This window comes from Myodes glareolus, chromosome 4, assembly GCF_982192425.1.
Source record: "Myodes glareolus chromosome 4, mMyoGla1.1, whole genome shotgun sequence".
NCBI lineage: Eukaryota > Metazoa > Chordata > Mammalia > Rodentia > Cricetidae > Myodes > Myodes glareolus.
In genome coordinates, this window is record NC_142029.1 from 80,714,915 (window position 1) to 80,735,593 (window position 20,679).

At 43.0% G+C, this 20,679-nt stretch overlaps 1 protein-coding gene across 1 annotated transcript in view; it reads left to right on the forward strand.

The window, feature by feature from the left end:
• Positions 1 to 1,221: 1,221 nt before the first annotated feature.
• The window catches only part of Arhgap20 (Rho GTPase activating protein 20), an 83,347-nt gene continuing 63,889 nt past the window's right edge, over positions 1,222 to 20,679 (forward strand). The window contains exons 1-2 of the mRNA XM_087905658.1: positions 1,222 to 1,437; positions 18,685 to 18,767. Of these exons, the coding sequence (XP_087761784.1) occupies positions 1,333 to 1,437; positions 18,685 to 18,767 (188 nt within the window). The 5' untranslated portion in view covers positions 1,222 to 1,332. The remainder of the gene's footprint in view (positions 1,438 to 18,684; positions 18,768 to 20,679) is intronic.

Genomic DNA, 20,679 nt, shown 5'->3' on the forward strand with positions numbered 1-20,679 from the left:
GTATGGACAGTGCCTAAAATTAGCCTGTATTTCCGCAACGATTTTGGGGTTTGGTGATGGTGGTGTGTGTTGGGGAGTGTGGGAGGGGGGCGGTTTGACAGCATCCTCTAGTTTCAAACACTGCCTGCCAGAGTTCGATTTCTTACAATCTGCCCTAATAACAGCCCAAACTGATGGGAACCTCTTTTTTTTCCTTGTCACAAAAGCAGGCCAAACCCTTAACAACCTAGCATCCTAGCTGTGTTCTTGGTGATTTTTTTCACTAGTTCTGATTCCAAGGAAAGAATGCCACCTACCGAATCATTCCCACCAGCAGCCAGTCCTGCAAAGTGCAAGCACTACTTAACCCTGTTGTGTTCCAAATGCCTACTGATTATTATTTAGTCAAAAACCAAAAAAAGCCACTATTTGGGCTATCAGGAAGCTGGGCTCTGAGCGCGGTTATCTGATAAACGCTTCCACATATTGTCGCCTTCTCAATAGCTATACCAAATTTCAACCTCCTCTCTGCCTGCATTTTCCTTTTAATTGGGCTCTCTCCTACAGAATGCCGGCTCCCTGCAGCCTGCAGCCTGCAGAAGCCTGTGGTACAAACAAGGGAAGGGGACTTGACTGCTTGCTGCCCTGTGACTGCAAAAGCCACGGTCGAGGGTTAACCCAGACAGGCTTATCTAGCAAGCTTTTGAGATTGCACCCGAGGTCGGGCGATGCCACGGGGGCTTCCAGATTTTTTCCGACTCTGCCACCAGGCCTCGGGCGGGGAGGCGGGGCGGGGGTCCCTTCCGCAGTACCCCGAGAAAGCGAGGCTAGGCAGGGGATCCCTGCAACTCCTCCGAGCGAGCCACGGTCGCTGCAGCTCCCGCGCTGCAGCTGCGCGGGAAAGGACCCGGGCGGTAGCGAGCGAGCGGACGGGCGCGCCGGGCTGCGACCAGAGGCCGCGGTGCGTGGCGCCCGGCAGCGAGGGCTTCGGACCAGGCTGGACCCGAGGCGCCCTGCGAGGTTGGTGGCTCCTGCGGCGAGCGCCAAATGCCGAGAACTCGCGGCGGCGCGCACGGGCGGCTCTGGGAGGGCGGCGGGGGCGGGGCGGGCGCGGAGGGGCGGGCGGGGCTGGCGCTGACGGACGGGCGGGCGGCCGCGGGGAGCGCCTGCAGCCCGAGCTGAGTGCGGCGAGCGCGGCGAGCGCGGCTCGGGCCGCGGTCCATGGCCCCGACGGGAGGCGCGCCGCCCGCACCCGCACCCGCACCCGCACCCGCACCCCGGCGTCCTGCCTGAGCGAACCGCGCGGCGCACCCACCCTGTCCTGGGCTTGGGATTGGCTTGCAGATCTTCTTCATGGAAGCGATGTCTCCACAGCAGGATGGTCTAGGGGGGCAGCCGGGGCGCTCCTCCTCGCTGACAGGGATGTCTCGCATCGCAGGAGGCCCCGGCACCAAGAAGGTGAGCCGGGGAGGGGGGGCACGGGCGCGCGCCTTCCACGCGTGCCTGGCGCTGAGAGGGGTTAACGGTCCCTGCGAGGCGAGGCGGGGGGGGGGGGGGGGGAGCGGGTGTCACCTCCCGGAATCCCCTGCTCCCTCTGGTGGAAACCGGTCTCGGAAAGCCCCTTGCCTCCCACAGGTCCCTCTCCACCTCTGACCCCCGAGGTGGCCTTAACCGGGCAGCCTGGGGAAGATAGGGGACCCGGCAGGGTATGCGCCCAGCCCAGGCCTCCAGGGGTGTCAGAGATGGGTGTCGTGGGCCACACTGTGGGACCCGGAGATTCGTTCGGCTGGCCTAAACCTAGGCTGGATAGTGGCGGGTGGGCAGCTTCCGGAGGTCTCAGCGGGGCGTGGGGGACTTGGCCCGGAGCCACCTCCTGCGAGGGGACCCTGCATGAGCCTTTGGGGGCGGCGCCCTTGTTCCCTGTCACTCCGTGGACCGGTGCGGGCAACTACTTGTAGCATTTGCTTGTGATTGACTGGTCCAGGGTGCAGAGGGAGGATTTCGATGGAGGTCAGGTGTCTGCAGTAGGTTCCCGAGCAAGTGCACTCGAGCTTCTGGGCTCCTGGGAATTGATTTGGGTATTACTGTAGCCATGTCTGCCCCCCCCCCCCTTCCTCCAGCACAAAACCTTCCGATATTTGGCCATATTTGTTCCTTACGGTGGTGCTGCCTTTCCCAGCTTCTCTGGAAACAAGTTGGGATGAGAGATCATTCTAGATCTTCTCCAACAAATAATGTGAAGACGTTGCATTACAATAATTAGAGACTCAAGGAGATACATCGGCTCCCTGCATGTAGGGATTTTACGGCCTTTCATTAATCTTCCCACTAGGATGGTGGGTTGGCTGGAGGTCAATGCAGAGAGGTGACATCTGTATAGAAATGTATGTGAGCTCCCAAGGACCTTGGCCCTGTCGCAGAGCCCTCTATGGGTGTCTGTGAACTTGATGTATGGGCTGGAGTGGAGGCTCAGTCTTTGATGTCTGGAGACTGATGTTTGTCCTTGTCGTTTTATCACCCTCCCTTCAGAGATGGAGTGTGTGTGTGTGTGTGTGTGTGTGTGTGTGTGTGTGTGTAATTCGGTTTTTCCAAATAAAACGTGAAAATGCCAGGATGTCCTAATTTAGAATGGCAAATGAACATGAAGCAGTTGGCATAGATTTAAAGCATTTTCTGTTTTTGTAAACCTAAGGAATTAGGAAGAATCAAGCATTTGTTTTCCTGAAGTGCGGCCCCTCCCCCGAGGCTGATTAAGCATGCTAGCATAGGAGTGTGGTGGGGAGGAGTCTCAAAGAGTAGCTTTATCATTTTCAAGCCTCAATTGTCCCATAACTGAAGGGTGACTGTGCCCTTTTTCCTATGTTCTTTTCTCTTAGCACAGCCACTACCATAGCACACACTATGGCGTCCTTCACTAAAAACCAGAAAGGGCTAGTACATTGCCACGTCAATCTGTATCTGCCCGAGACTGTTGAGAACATTAAATGAATGAATGGTGGCACATAGGCACGATGATGTTAGCAGTTAGTGGACATTTCCCCATGCTTACAGTTCACATTTGTGTCCTGGGTTACTCAAGCCTGTAATCTAGAATGGGTTTTCAACCCCTTTGCTTGCTTTGCAACAGCCAATCCATCAGAGCAGCTACTGTCCTCTCAATGTGTCTAGAATGCCTGCCCTCCATCCCCACTGCTGCCACCGCAGTCCAGGCTACCCCGTAACCACCTCTAACCTGTGCCTTTGCAGAAACTGCCCCCTGACAGCTTCCTTGTCTTTCTGTGATCCATCTGCATTTAGCAGCGCCAGGATGTGTTTTATTTGAATTGATTGCGGTGTTCATTTGCTTACAGTTCTGAAAGAGATTCATTTTGTATGAGTAGTAAAATGCAGGTCCTTTCCCTGGGTCCTGACTACTTCACACGGTCCCCTTGGGTATGTTCTCCAGCCACGTGGGCCTTCATTTTCATACACCAAGTCAAATTCATGGCTATTTTGAGGTTGTTGGTGTTATATTCCCTTTACGTCTGCCCCGAGAGTTGGCTTCCTAGAGGTCTGTCTGTCTCCTTCCTGATTACATGGAAGCCATCTCTAGACATGCCCTGTGCCTTCTGCTTTTTTGGTTGTCTTAGCACTGTACCCGGCATTTTCTTATCTATTTTCTTCTTTCCTCTTAGCGGCATCCCTCCCAACTGTGTCCTCAAAGCTAGGGCCTGCTTCACAGAAGGTGTTTCCTAAGCATTTCTTGGGTTCTGTAAAGCCAAGAACAGGAGCAATGTGGCCCTTGTCCTTAGAATCTGTCATTTAGAGAAATGTGCCCTTTTTCCTATGTTCTTTTCTCTTAGCACAGCCACTACCATAGCACACACTATGGTGCCCTTCACTAAAAAACAGAAAGGGCTAGTACAATGCCACATCAATCTGTACCTGCCCGAGACTGTTGAGAAAATTAAATGAATGAATGGTGGCACCAAGCCTTAAAGAAACAGATAGTAAATACTTTGGGTTTGCAGGTCTCATGGTCCCCTGCTTAATTCTTCCATTACAGCTCCAGAGCGGCATGGACAGTATATAAATGAGTGGACTTGATTGTGTTCCAGTAAAACTTTATTTATAAAAACATGTAGCAGAGGTCAGTGAGATGGCTCACCAGCACTTGCTGAGCAAGCCTGAAAACCCGAGTTTGGTACCCCAGAGCCCACAATAAGGTGGGAGGAAAGAACTGATTCTACAAAATTGTCCTCTGACCTCCACACACCACATACATCATTCACACACAATAATAATAATAATAATACATACATACATACATACATACATACATACAAACAAACAAACATACATACATACATACATACATACTCTGTAGTTTCTCAGGCCCTGGTTGGGAGCAGTGCTTTTGGGTGGGACCTGGTCAGGTGATGAACTTTTATCTGCAGTGTCTAGTTCAGTAGCCACATGTGTCTGTCCAACTCTTGAAGTGTGGATGGTATGGCTGCAGAGTTTAACAGCTCCCTGGAGTTTATCTGACAAACAATAACCTAAAATCTTAAGAATTTATCAGTCTAGGATATGATACACATACTCACTTAGAAAACTTACATATCCCTGAGAAATCATCCAACTGCTTTATGTCACTGTAGTTTAAATGTGCATTTTCAACTTATGTAAGTGAAATATGATTTTGTTTGTTTTTGCCTTTCTTTCACTATAATTTTTATCTCCATCTTTTTTTTATTTGTATGTGTAAATGCCTTTCATTTCAGAGTGATAAAGATACAATATCTTAACTTGGGGTTTTCATATTTTATATGTTTTAGATTTTGAATTATTTACTTATCCAGTAAGTATTCAGGTCTCAATATAAAATTCATTCTTGTCTCATAAGCACTTTACATGCATATCTAAAAGTAATTTTGTTCGTTGTTTTTAGTGTATTTTGATCTTCACCCATCACAGGAGATGTGGCATAGAATGTTCTTCTCTCTCTTTTTTTGGGGGGGGGGGGTATTTTTATTGAGCTATTTATTTTTTTTTCTCCACTGCTCTCCTTTCCTCTCCCCTCCCCTTCTACCCTCTCCCATGATCCCCACACTCCCAGTTTACTCAGGAGTAGAATGTTCTTCTCGTATCTTTTATCAATAATCAGAAAGTTTCAGGGTTGGAAGCAGTTTTGGATGCCAGGTTGGGAACTATGGATGTTTGACCTGTAGTGCATTTACCCATTCATCTGTTATTTGGATTGCTTCCATTTCTTGGCTGTTAGAAATGAAGCTGCTGAGAGCCTCCACACCCAGCTCTGCATGGACCCATGCTTTCTTTGGGTAAATACGTAGGCAAGGGATGACTGGATCATATTTAGTCATATACTTGACTCTTCAAAAAACTGGTTGCTTTGTTGTGAAGTGATTTTATATTTCCAGTAGCAGTGTATGGTAATCCAGTTTCCACTCACCAACACTTATCACCTCTCTTTGGTTTATCGTCATCCTGGGGGGCGGGGGGAAGGGGTGTGAAGTAGTGCCTTGTGATCTAGATCTGTACTTCCTCAATGATTTTGAGTATCTTCTCAAATGCTTGTCATCCACACGTTCCCTTTGGAGAAGTTGCTCTTTATCTTGCCAGCTTTTGTTGGGTTGCTAGCTTTTTTTATTACTGAGGTTTGATAGTACTTTATACATTCTGAATTCAAATCCTTTATTGGGCATGTGCTTTTCAAAATATTTTCTCTCTGTGACCTATATTTTTTATTTCTGTAGCCTTGTTTCTTCAAGAACAAAAGTTTTTCATTTGGTGAAATCTGACTTGCTCTCCTTTTTCCCCGTTTAATTTGCCTTCATTGCAATTAATGTGAATTTAATTTAAATTTATATAATGGTATATATTCAGTGGTTACAATATTGGGCAGCAGGTTTAGAGGGAGAACTTAAAACTGTAACAAAGCAATTATTAAATGGCTTATTAAAACACCATCCTAGTAGGGGGCCACAGCTTTAGTCCCAGCCACTCAGGAGACAGAGGCAGGTGGATGGATCTCTGTGAGTTTGAGGCCAGCCTGGTCAACAGAGTGAGTTCCGGGATAGCCAGAGCTACACGGATAAACCGTGTCTCAAATAATAATAAGAAACAAGCAAACAAACAAATAGAAAACAACCAAACCAACCACGATCCTGATTTGAACAGATGTAGGTATTCAGATGAACTCTCTGCACTGGACTGTTGAAGGGAAGGAAGGCCTGTTTAAAGTGCCCTTCAAGTCGGTAAAAGGAAAAGACTTACATAAAACGGGTTTCACAACGTGGGGGCAGCATCAAGTCCAGAGGTCTTAAGGTGTGTCTGTTTGAGCAACTAGCCTGTAGGTGTTTTATAAGAAGTCAGACTTTTTGTTTTATGACCTCATTTATTATTTTAACCACAAGAATTACCTAGCTGGATAACTTGCCTTTATTTGCTACTCACAAGATTTGCTGGTTTTTAGAGAAAATCCCATCTATGTCAGAAGGCAATTTCTGTTGTTGGGGGGCTCTTCAGAAGAACCTACAATAAATGTATGTAGCAGTTCCTAGACTGGGGCTCACAAATGTAGGTAGAGTATACACAGGACAATTTAAATTCTTCTGGAATAGTATGTTCTTGGGGCTTGTCCATATTTGTCCTGGACTTCCTGGAGCCCTGGAAGCCCATATTAGAATCACTTTGGTGTTAGGAATGATTTGTGCCGTACTCAAGCGCACTGACCCTTTGGCTTCGCTTAATAATTAAAACCTGTTTAATGGGTCAAGGGGTACTGGAGTAGGGAGGAGATTTGTAGGCACAGAAAACCAGTCAAAGGAAAATAGCTGGAAAAATAGTTCTAGCATCTCCAAAAGTAGCCACTGTTGTCACACTCTATTGCTCCCTCTCTGTGCGTTTCCTGGGTCCAAATCTGTTTATATCATTTGGTGGGAGAACACCCCCCACTCCCCAACCCCCACCCCCACCAAGAGCTGACTACTTTAGCCAAGTGTGTGTATGGTACTGAATGAAAAGCCTTGAATGAAATGCCTTAATAGTAAGCTTCAATCTTACTCCAGTACTGAGTAAGACAAGCCCCTGTTTAAAGCTGTGTCCTACTGAGCCCTTCCCTGGTGCTACTCACAAAGTGAATTGCCTGAAGCCAAGGAAGAAGGATCCTTTTGTTCCAGCCACTGAAGCCTCTGGGTAATGTTAGGTAAACATTGACTAGTAGTGACCACGGCTGCCACATTCACAAGCCTTAGTATTTGTGCACCTCACTGGGTTTTGTGCCTTGATGTCTGCCACTTTCTAATGCTTCATAGAAGGAAGGCAGGCGTATTTCAGGAGCTCTTCAGCCAGGCCCGATGTCCACGCTGATAGCTCAGCCTTGCCTACTGTTGGAAAGCCTGGCACATTCTGAACATAGACTCAAGACTATGTTTCAAAGATCTGTGGGATGCCCTGCCTCCTGTGTCTCTGATAACTCTGCTATGGAAGAGGATGTGTGAGAAATGTCACTGAAAGTTACATCAGTAAACTTAGAAGTCTTGAGTCTGAGTTAAATTATATACGTGTATATGTATATACATGTGGGGTGTGTGTGTGTGTGTGTGTGTGTGTGTGTGTGTGTGTGTGTTCACTTGCAGAGGCTAGAACAAGGTATTAAGGGTCTTCCTTTATGACTTAATAATGCCTTGTTACCTTGAACCAGTCTCACTGACTCCAGAGCTTGTCTTCCTACTGGGTAAACAGACTGGCCAGACAAGGAAGCTTCCACTATCTGCCTGTCCCAGTGCCTAGAGCTATACACACATCTTTATAGGTGGCTGTTGGGGATTCAAACACAGGCAGGTCCTCATTCTCGCAGCACAAACACTACTACTGAGTAATCTGCCCAGCTCCAGTTAGTTCAATTTGAAGATTGAGTCTCATAGATTAAAAAGGGCAGTTATAACTCAGAGACCAAAAATTCACAAACCATAGCTACCTAAAGAGTGGGTGCAATTGCTGTTACTAATTTTGAACTGCTGATTGCAGTGAGGCAATGCTTGCTTCCAGGGACTTCAGCATTCTCTCGGGTTATGGATTAGCAGGGTCTGCAAGACAAACAGCAACACCTTTCGTGACCGAAGAGGAGCAAGAAAGCTGAAAATGAATTGTTTCCTGTTAAAGACAGATGTCTCGATTCTTTCATGGCTTGTGACCTTGTCAGGATATGTTGGATTTTTTTTTGATTGGAAATGCATTATAAGTCTGCACCACACACAATTTCCTGGGGACATGTAATTATACAGCTTATATTTTTTTCAACCATTGTGGTCACTAACAGTACTACCAAAAATAGATGTATAAAGGCAGTGTATCGACATATATATGAACATATAATTATGTCATATATCTAATTTTTGAAGACACACGTGTATATATATATATGTATATATACACACACACACAAACACACACATATATATACATACACACATTATATATAAATTTGTAACTCAGTTGAAGTGTCTTGAAATACACCCCTCATGTCTCCAGAGATTTGATAAAATACATCTAAAATAAACTTGTGCTGAAGGAGAAGTTGACTTCCCTGCTGTTTCTGTTGGTTTTCTCATATTCAAGATTATAGAATTCTATGAGTCCCATTATGTTTAAGACACAGAGAGCAGACTGTCCTTGGTAGTCACAACTCTAATGGTTGTCTGAAACTAGGACAGGGTAATATTTAGTCTTCGCCCTTGTATGGGAGACTCTGGCACCATTTGGGAGACAGGAGCAGCAGAAGAGGTCACTAACTTCTGCCATTCACCCCTGATGGTGCTTGTAGGCAGCACAGCCCGGTTTATTTTAAGTTTCGTCTCGGCTGTGTTTTCTTCAGGACAAGTTTAGATTAGAAACATCCAGCCGACAGCAGAAGCAACCCCATCAGCACTGCGTGTCCGTAGTGCGCTGAGCAGCCCTGACCTAATTTTGACAGACACCTGTCACACAGCATAACTGGATGTAGAAGCTGTTTTTAGACATCTGGTCACTCAAGAGGACTCTGAGAATGGAAGGTATGTGTCGCCCCAGAAGCTCACGTATCAAGGTCTAGAAAACTCAACTTCTCCACAGCCTGCGTTTGCCCGCTTTACCTGGGACTTCGTTTGCAGCACGGACCGCCCGAGAGTCTCTCTTCTGCCTCCCCAGTCACCATTTTACATCTGACCTTGAATAGTAACCACTCCCAGATGGTACCATAGAGAAATCTGCACAGACTCTGATCTGTTTCTCTTCTCACTAGTGCACTCCGGATGTTTTTTTATTTTTTGATCATTGTATCTTTTGGGTTTGATCCTGATATCTTTTGTCACTGCATGCGGAAAATGAAGGCAGTACTGTAAGGCAGGGCTCTCCAATCATTGCAGACAGGTGGGTATTGAGATGGTCAGACTGCTGGTGTCATGGCTGTATAGATAACTATCTTGTGGTGACCATGATGTGAAAATCCGCAGCAGAACCCTGCTCTGTAAGGCAAAGAGCACTGGTGGTTGACCTGTGTACACAAGTGCTGCTGGAAGGGAAGTGTGGCCAAGGGTTGTACCCAGTGGCTTTGACAGAGACAACAGTCATCCAGTTCAAACGCTGGTAGTGATGACAGGGCAGAATTGATTATGGATAGGGATGGAGGTCGAGAACAAGGAATGTGTAAGGGGCATCGTGATGATCGGGCTTGCTATAAACACTCCTGGAAGTCCGTGCCCCAGGATCACAGTCCCTTCCAATTCAGGAATATAACACAGAGGGAGAGAGAGATAGGGGTGCAGATATTGGGTCAATTTTAGAATTTGAAAAATTATGTCAAGAATTTTGGGCTCAGATTTAAGGCTGGGATGTCTGCTAGCCTAGTACTTACTCTTTTGTAGTGTATAGATTCTTGTGTTTGTTTTTGTACTTGAAAGTAATGATTGTCTTGTGGAAAGAACAAAGAGCCAAAAGTAAAATTGTTTCTATCCTAATGTCAGTTGGAATGTTAATCTGTTCACAGTAGTCTTTACTGTGATGTTTATTTGGGCTAAGTGTTGAGACTGGTTCTGGATGGGGCGGTTTGTGAGCAGATAGAATATTATATTTAGCGCAAGCTGAACTGACAATAGCTGGGACCATCAGCTTGCCACCATGGTCAAAAGCTTGTTATGATAGTAGGATCCAGAAGCAAGGTGCAAGGTTATAAAAAGTTCTTTTTCCACTGCAGAGCCAGTGTTTTCCCACTATAATTGTGCAGTGGCTTTAGTACGTCTCCACAAATAAATACGGCAGGCATGCAGGGAGCGAGAGAGAATACACAAACCATCCACAAAAGGATTACGAGTCAAATTTGAGTAAGCTAGTTTGTAAATTTGATCCAGTGTTTTTCTAGCTGTGAAAATCTGTACTTTAAAATATTCCCTCAAATCTCTCATTTCAGTGTTATTCTTGTTTACTTTAAATGCTCAAAGGTAATGTTAGCACCATTTCTGTGAAGTTTGATTGAAATGCTTGAATTTTTATCTCTTAAGAAATCATGAAAAATTGCAGTCCACCTCTGACTTAAATTCTTCATCTGATTCCTTACTTTTGATAATGTTTATTTCTGTTTACTCACTGGAAAAGCTAAGAATGGCCAGGTCTGGATTCACATGTGGAGGTGAATAAGACACTGCCATTGCACTTGGTTGACAAGAAATTAAAATTCTAATACAAACCTCTAACAGGAACCTATCTGTAGCTTTTCCAAAGGGATTCTTTCTAAAGACCTCGGGAAAAAATCCCTGTGGAAAAGCTTCTATTGAAGCTTCTTTCAATAGAAACATAAACATAGCTTCCAAGAGTTTAGATGGAGTTATCCTATAATGGGGAAGGGACAATAATGCCTCTTCCAAGAGTATAGACTGGCAGATAAAAAGCCCAATGCCTGATATGTGGTTTCCCTTTTATGAGCTGTTGTTTGGTAAGGTTCTATAGACACATTGCCCACCCCTCAAAAACAACAGCAACATGACATGGTCATGGCTTTTGGTTGCCCTCCAGAACTTGGTGGTGAGATCCTATTGCCAAAGACACTACATACTTGAGTCAGAGAACATGGAGGAGTAAAGCTGCTACCAACCTGGAAGTTTCATCCCTACTGGCTAGCTTTCACTCGGCTGGCAGACGTTATGTGCATTACCAGAGGAGAAAGGTAATTGACAGTTGTACCCAGCTGTGAGCCTTGTGAGCTACAATGATGACTGGCCCAACAACACGTGCCTACTAGTGAAATTGGGGCATAAATGTTATGGGAGTAGCTAATCATTTTCTGATTGAATGTAAGGCCACAAAGTGAAACTCATGTCTGCTTCCTTTAATTGTCCCAAGAATCTGTAAGTGGGTAAGTCATAATCCGTAGTAAAAACTCTACTACTAAAAATAAATAAATAAAAATAAAAAAACCTCTACTACTCTTATTCTTCTAAATGGACATAGTACCCAGCTGTCTTCTTTATACCCAGAAATTAGTGCATGTCTCAGCCCTCGTCAGAGAACCTTCCTTGTGCAGTAACGACAGTTAGTCCAGAGACCTCCAGATGGCCAACATTCAGAGAAAGAAAGACTGTGGCATGTCCAGCCCAGAATGGCACATCTGTCTAATACCTCTTCCCCCCAAGCCTTGAGGGTCATCTTGGAAGAGGGAGAAGAAAGATTGGAGGGGCCAGAGGTGGTGGATGATTGCGTTAGAACAGTGTTTTCTGGACACGACAAGGCTGGTATCCACATGAACTCAGCAGCAGTGACTGCCAGACAAAATGTAAGCAGGGGTGGGGTCCGTAGTCCCACTCCTTGCTGAGGAGCTATTGGCAGTTGGAGGCTGCTCGGAGAAGCTGGGTCAGTTTACTTCAGGAAACAGCCCTTGAGTTACTGCCCATGCTCCAGCAGATGGCCTGCAGTCACCCACGTGCTGGACTATGTGGACTCAGTGGATTAGTTTTCTGTTTTGTTTTGTTTCTTTAGAGCACATGAAAGTTGGAAGGAATAGTGGTTGGGAGAGTGGAAGAGTTATAGAGAGGGAAATTGCAGCAATTGTGATAATAATTTTAATATTAAAATTTAATATTTTTAAAGAGACAAACACTTTTAATGACCCAGTATTCTTCACTAGAAAATACTAGAACAATAGTGGTTCTCAACCTTTCTAATGCTTTGACCCTTTAATACAGTTCCTTATGTTGTGATGTTCCCTCAACCATAAAATTATTTTTGTTGTTACCTCATAACTGTAATTTTGGTATTGTTATGAACCATAATGCAAATATTTTTGGAGACAGAAGTCTGCCAAAAGGGTAGTCACCCACAGGTTGAGAAAGGCTGTACCATAGAGGGAAGTGTATTTTGCTCTTTCCTTTACCGAATATCTTTTTAAGCAATAAAATATGAAGAAAATTTTCTGGACCAAAAAATGCTTTTGAGTTGCTGAAAACGACAGCTCTTTCCTTAAGCTGCCTGTTTGTAAGTTTACTTTCCTGCATGTGTCCGCCCATGTTAACCACCCGAGAGGCTCACGTGCAAGTAATGGTAACCACTCTCCAACCCAAAAGCGTTTGATGACTTGCCACTAGAACACCTAAGGGGTGGATGGCAGCAAACGCTAACAAGTGGGCAGGCCAGTTCTGGAGTTCAGGGGAGAGCTGCCGAGCCATTCCACACAAAGAGCAGTCAGTTTTCCCTTTCGATGGAGGATACTGCAGGTGGTGGTGGTAGAAATATTCTAGCTTCCAGTCATCAGTCGGTTTGCTGGGACAGAGCCTAATGGTTTAGTAGACAGCTAGTTAGATTTTCTACACAGTTCACCAGCTTCAGTGTACAAGTCGCTGGTTTCTAGATTGGTTCTTTAATTTTGCATTGGTCTTAGGAAGCTTTGATTCACTCATAAAGGATCAGTACAGCTCTGTTATCTCCCACTGCCTCGTCTTCCCCAGCTCAGGACAAACACTGATGTACGTTCTGTTTCTGCAGAGTCTCTTGTCCTGAACAGCTTCTATAAATAGAGTCCATAATATATGGCCTTTTGTGACTGTTTTACCTAAATTAGCATAATGTTTTCAAGGTTCGGGCATGTCATGTCATAGCACCTGTCAGTACTTCCAAGTGATACTCCATGTGTAAACCTGTGATGTTGTGCTTATTTATTCATAAGCTCGGTAGACATAGAGTTGTTTCTGTAATGCTGCTATGCACATTGGTGTGCAAGCCTTTGTGTGGACACACATTTTTGTTTCTCTTGGGGGCAGAACCTTGGCATGAATTGCAGGCAAAGGCTACTGTTTGTAGGACTTTTACCTATTTTCAAGAGTAGCTTCCCCAAGTTGGAATGACACAGCGGTGGGTAAAGAGTCCTGTGTCTCTGTAAAGAGAAAACTTTCTTATTGTTACCATCCTAGTGTGGATAAAATTGGTAGCTCATTGTGACTTTTATTTCCCTGGTGTCTAATAATGTTGAACAATTTTTCATGTGTGTTCATATGTCTTTGTAGACATCATGTCTTTCACCTGATTTCTACTTGTGTAATTTGCCTCTATTTCTGAGTTGTAATATATTTATATATAGCTATTTATAGATTCTAAATACAAGTCACTTAACATAAGTATAATTTACAAATGATCTCCATTCTGTGCAAGTATTCAGTATTAACGGTGCCCAATTTGCTGGTTTTGTTCTTTCGTTGCTTGGGCTTGTGGTGTTACATGAAGGACCAATTGATTGCCTCATAAAAGTAACCAAAGTAGCTTGTATTTTGTAGGATTTTTATAGTAACACACATCTTTCATCACGTTTGAGTTAATTGCTGTATGTGGTATGAGATCCAACCCTAACTTCCTTCCTTCACATGAAGTTATCCAGTTATCCTGGTACAGTCTGTTGATTGGTAATGAGGCTTTGCTAAATCCTCAGATTGTTGACTAAGTAGCACAACGTGGTGGTAATGTGGTGCTTAAAGGATAGCTTCCAGTGGACAGCAATGCTCCTCACTCTCCAGTTCCTTTGCAGAGGCCCTCGTATCAGAGACTCTATTGAAGATCTTTTCTCCCCTCCACCCCTTCCTTTTTCTTTCCTTATTTCGATGGGACCTCACAGTGTAGCCTTGGCTAGCCTCTAACTCACAGCCATCTTCCTACTGTAACCTCTCAAGTGAAAGGATTATAGGTGTGCTCACGATTCCTGGGTGCTTGTTTTCTTGTCTACATGTTTGGGGATGGTGGTGTTGATGTGGTGAATGCCTGGACTTTAAAATTCAAATCACTCCCCTCCCCTAATTATTGATTTCATAGTCTATGCCACACGTTACACTGATCTTTGGGAATGTAAAGTCAAGTTTCAAGAGATAATTGCTGAAAAAAGAGGGCAAGTTTGGAAGGGAAGGTAGTCCCTGTTGTCTAGAAAGCGGCAGAGAGATCATGTTGAACAACAACAGAAATTGTATAACTTTTGAATAGCACATTAAGTGAGGTGGGAACACACTTAAAAGTTGAAAGTATGATGAATTCAGCTGATTGAACTGACTTAGGGTGGAAACGTCTTGCAGATTAGTTGGCAACAATCACTGAAACTTTGAGTTATTTTTGAAAGACAAACCAAAACATGAATTACATGCTTCTCATTCCCATCTGCCGTTGTGACCTCTGTCCGTTTGCTCTTGGGCAGAATAGTTTTTTTGACCTGCCAAACTAAATATAGCCTCAGAGGAGACAGCATAAAAATCAAAGATTGTATTTCTCTCTAATGCCCGTGCGAGGCTTATCAAATAAGTGGCTGCTCGCAACGCGGCCCAGGTTAAAACGTGCTCACTGTTTTCCTTTACACTGTTGTAAGATCGCATCCTGTTTGGGGACAGTGGAGACAGATGCTAGTTCATGTTTGTTTGATTTTTAGCACACATAAAATTCTTGTTAATTTTGGAGCTTATTCACGCTAGATAGATGGTAAAATATGAAGCACAATTTTCAAAAGATATATACGGTTGCCTTTTAATTTAATGTATGGTTTATGCATTTTTCTCTTTGAACATTTTATTTTTTAAGATAAAAGATTACTTTTCAAAAATATTTCCTTCCCAAATTGCATCTACTACTATGATATCACCTCACTCTAAAACTAAAACACTTCAGAAAAAAATCGAAAATAGTGATAAGTGGAATAGTAATGTGTAAGCCAACAAAATATACAGTGCTTGCAGTTCACTGTTGGTTTCTCATAAAACCAAGTCATGATTGACCCTGGAACAGCTGTACATTTTGTGGATCTGATATGGCCTGACCTGACAAGCTCGCATGACTTTTTATATTTATAAAGGAATCAAGTCTCATCTTCTAATATGTTGACTTTTGTGATGTTATAAACAAATAGAAAATCCGAGTCCTTGTTACCTAAGAAAAGAGCAGTGATTTTGTAATATCAGAGACCCCAGAGGCCTTTGGTTTTCATATACAAGAAAGGGAGAACTATGGGTTTTGAATGAAATAACACCTAATTCATTGTATTTTCTGTTATATCAGCTGTTCCTGAGACTTTTATTACTTCTGGACAAATGAAATCTTGTGAATCCTGAACAGTTCATGTATTGCTTTTTCTTTCTTTCATTTCATTTCTGTCTTTTTTCTTCTTTTTTTCTTTTTTCATTTTTTTTTTTGCAAATCCATGGAGAATATCAGAAATAGAAATATCTAATGCCCTAGAAAACTGCAGTTCAAACGTTCTTGTTTCCTAGACAATAGAAACCCATAGAAGGGATTGGAATTGTCTTGGATTGACTCCATCAGGAGTAAAGTCTGAGACCTTTATCAGTAGTAATATGTGTGTGTAATCTGATTTCATCTCCTTCAGTCTGACTCAAGCTGGATGAGGTGAGTTCAGTCAGTGTTTGATCCTTCATGTATCTAAAAGTTGGTGTTACCTAGAACACCATCTAATCACTGCGTATACAGGCATTCTTTCATGTTGTTTTCATGGGAAAAAAAAACTGTATCTAAAGATACCTTTACAAAGGAACATTTGTAGCCATTTTTAAATTACTTATTTGCATATTTTACAACTCTCTCAGAAAAAATGTCCTTAAATCAGATAGTTTTTTTAATCATTAGATTCTTAAGGAACCCATTTCAGAATCTTTGTAATTCTGTGAAAAAATGAGTTCACAGCTTTTGTAATTTTAATACCCATAAGCCAAGGGTCCCCCTGAATCTCGTTCCACTGCTCTCTCCCGTTTCCCGCTATCTTGTCTTTCACAAGGATGCCATTCCTATGTGTAACAGCGCTACACTAACATGGAAACCATCTCTGAATGAACAATCTCCTTGTTATGTTTTTTTGTGGTAAGCTCCTTTCTTTACATTTTAATTCATTTTATGGCTCTTCTCTGAATTCTTTCCAAATTTCTTGATCAACCCAAATGCAGAGTTCAGAATTAGAAGTCATGTATGAATTAAGAACTACTCTAGGACTTTTGTCTGCTGACGGTGATGTTAGAGGACACCAGTAAGAAGTCACAGCAGCAGCAGGCCTCAGGGTGACCCCACAGAGAAGGTCAGTAGGCCGTCAAGGTCAAACAGGTAGTGGGGGACTCCAGGGGGCCAGTAGGATTGTTCACATTTCAAATATCACAATAACAGAAATTAATCATGGGTATCAAGATGGGGAAGAAGGATCAAGACAAAGCCAGAGTGGAGTCAAAAAAAAAAATCGAAAACATCTTTGATGAATAATATTAACCTACACCTTCATTAGTAAAATGAACCCAGTTTTTCAGTATTGAGTCTGGTCACATAGGAAGACAGCCTCAGGAATAACATATTTCCTGAGCTATATTGCTGAGGGAACTAAGTTGTTGAAATCACTATGGCTGGAAAGGGTAGATTGCTTGAGAGTCTATAGATTCTTCTGTAAGGGAGGAACCAAGTACACATCATTCCGAATTTCCTTCTCTGTGTACCTTGGAGCCTGTAACTGATTCATAGTTGACAATACTTGATCTAGGAGTCTGGTATTCTCTGTTTCTTAATCCATTTGCTTCCTGGTCCTTATCATCTTATGTAAGAGCTTCAGCGGCAGTGTCAGATCTGTGTGGGGAATTTGAGGGTATAGATGCAGATAGGAGACAACGGTGATGTGCACCCCAGTAATGAGGCCAGAGTGCCAGCAGCAGCAATAATTTGAGAGATTTCCTAGGAACATCATGAAGTTTTGGAGTAAAAGTCATACTAAATAAGTTTTTTATCCAACTAGATGATGAATCTTCTGCCCCCATGTTAGTATCTTACGTTTTATTTACCACCTAAGAAGTGGTTGATGCTTTTGCGAGACATAATGAGATGCTGACCCTGACCACCTACTTAGCTTTGTATGGTTCTTACTAGAGCTGTGTCCAGTTTCCAAACATGGCTGTTCTATGGTCTCAGGCAGAGGTGAGACCTCTGGCCAGGTTGGGGAGAGGCTTTGGCAGGAAGAATGGCTTTTGCGGTACGGTTTGAAGTTTCATCATGGCTGTTGTGACTCGTGTTAATCTCAGTCTCTAGAAGCAGGCTCCGGCTGTATCCATGTCTGTTAACACTCATAGCCTTCAGTTAGAGAATAATTACCTGGATATCCCATACTGAATATATCCTCCTTCACCACAAATTTTGGTTAGTAAAAATAGAGAACTTGAAGTATCAAGTAACTTACTACTTGTAAATTTTCTAAATGAAAGATTTTTTTCTTAAAAAATTAAAGAGAACGAGCTCACTTAGAAGAATGAATACCCGTTTGTGTAAAGATTTAAATGTAAAATAATATCAAGAGTTGATTGCATGTCAGTTTAAGAGTCTGATTGCTAGACTGGAGAGATGGCTTGATGGTTAAAGGCACTGGCTGCTCTTGCAGAGAACCGGGACTCAAAACCACTTGTAACCAGTCCAAGGAATCTGATGCCCTCCTCTGGCCTCCGTGGCCACTACATGTGTATGGTCTGCATAGGTACATGCCAGCAAATACTCATACACATAAAAATCAATAAATCCTGCTTTTAAAAAAGGTCCTAGTCACTATGATTTTGGCTTTAACTGATTCTCCTCCCCTTTATTTGACCTCTCAAAATCTTTTCTTCCACTGACGCTTGGTTGAGAACACATCATCACCACAAAATTGTGTCAAAATTATATCCCCCAAAGTTAGCTTGGAATATGAATAAAATGGTCCATGTCTATTTAGCGTAGTTGTTGCCAACCTGTGGGTCGTGTCCCTTTGAGGGTCAAATGGCCCTTTCCCAGAGGTCAAATATCAGATATCCTGCATATCAGATATTTACATAACAATTCATAACAATAGCAAAAATTACAGTCATGAAGTAGCAACAAAAATAATTTTATGGTTGGGGGTCAGCACAATGTGGGGAACTATGTTAAAGGGTCGCAGCATTAAGAAGGTTCAGAACCACTGCCCTAGCATTTAGCATGTATACAAAAGGCTGTAATGTTATTTTTCCTTATTCCCTGACAATAAAAACTGCCTGTACCTTATGTTGATACTTGTGGTCCTATTTTAGATGTGGCAACTTTAGATCCTTAATGGAGGTTGTAGACTCTTTGATAGTCAAGACAAAGCTTGCTAAATCAGATTGAAAGCCAACATTTACTTCCTTCACAAGCCATCTGGTCTTTATATTTTTTTCTCAACAGAAAATGAAAACACTAGCGGAAAGGAGGAGGAGTGCCCCGTCCCTTATCCTGGACAAGGCCTTGCAGAAGCGGCCGAGTACAAGGTGAGTACAAGGCTTCACATGTACAGCTCCACCGTGCTGGGGGCTTTGCGTCACTGATGAGGTTGTCAGGTCATCTTTCTGTAGGTCTGAGGGTTGTTTATCAGCGCCCACATTTTCTGCTTGATGATAAACTATGACCTGTGAAGTTACTTAATAAGATATAGGTAGTTTTAGAAGTAAAGTGTCTACCTAGTTGCTTGGAAACCGAACAGAGTGACTTTCACACCACACAGCTCACGAGTATGGAGGGTCAGAGTCTATTTGGAAAGATTAGAAATCCCAGTATTGACAACAGAATGTTTACATTGTATCCTCAAATTTGCTTACTGTCTATCACAAGGTAGAACCTATCCATGAATGAGGTGATTTTTACCAGTTACATTTATGACTAAATAAACCATATTAAGGTTATTTTTTAAGAGGTTCTTATAGACAGTACTGTAAATTAGTAAAATTTAAAATGGAAAACTAAGCTAAATATTAAAAATGGCCGTTTTACTTATTAAATCTAATTACTTTTCCAGGAGGATTTTAAGAAAGTCTTTTATAATGTGTACAAATTTAATTGCTATTTAATCACTAATTTGAGGTTTTAGGTTTTGGTGGGTTTTTTTTTTGGTGTGTGTGTGTGTGTGTGTGTGTGTGTGTGTGTGTAAGTGTGTGCATGTGTGTGTGTGGGTGGCCCACATGTGGGTATAGGTAATTTGTGTACGTGAGCGTGGAGGCTAGAGGTTTACACTGGATATCCCTCCGTCACTCTGTTTACTGTGGCAGAGTCTCTGAGCCACTGTGCCCTGCCTCACAGTTGTCCTGTCTCTGCCGCCCATCACCGGCATTACATGCAGGCTGCCACTGCCACCAGCTTATGTGAGTGCTGCGGATCTGAATTCAGGTCCTCGTGCTTGCCTGGGAATCATTTTATCCAGTGATCCATCTTCTTGGGTCCCTAATTTATTCATTTTTTAAAATGGCATTTTAACTCACAGACATTTTTTCTTTGAAATACAACTATGATGATTTCCTGGTAAACCATAGATCCATGTAAAGAGAATCTTTGTGGCCTGTATTTAAAGTGAGGGTCTAACTGTAACCATGCTGCTTTCACAAGTGGTGTGCTAACTTAACAAAGCATCTATATGGTCATAACAGGTTTTTGTGAAAAAGATAAATTTCCAATCCTATCTAATGAAATATTCAAAATACTTAGGTCACTTTTTTTCTCAATTCTCAAACTAAGTCCTTTTTGACTTGTGCCAGAAATGCGCTGAAGTCACTGGGTTAGTAAAGACAGATAGACTACTTTATTCAATAGGCACCTAACCACAATTTAATTAGGAAGATGCTCTTCAAAATAACAATGCAGTAGAATACTTCAGTGTGACTTGTGACTTTAAATATTTGCTTTAATGTGCTTCTGTGTTAGTGTGGATAAAAGGAAATGGCCTCATCTTCACAGTTTGGTCCTGGTACCTAGGAAACACAGGAGCAGGTCTTTTAGGGGAAGTGGAAACAGAGAGGAATGCAATTCTCAGTATAGCTCTCTCTAGTTCTCTGCATACGAGGATAACCTTTCACAGGGCTTTAAATGAAATCTATTACTGGACGCTTGTAGGTTCGAAGTGTGGTCGCAATCTCAGCTACAAGAGGCCTTGAGTTCAGTGTCAGTAGATAGACACTGTGTTCAAACCCAGATAGGCATTTATGTAACATTACATATGTAACATTGTACTGAAACTTACAAACATAATCAGCTCCCTGATGGTACTAACCTCTAGGGGGCACTTTGGAATTGTGTGGAGGTTGGCTTTTCTGAAAAAATGCAAGGGCAGCAAGCACAGAGGGTGAAAGACAGGAGGCATCCAGCAAAGTGGAGTCTGGTGCTCATGTCCCCGTGAATGGCCCACATACCGCG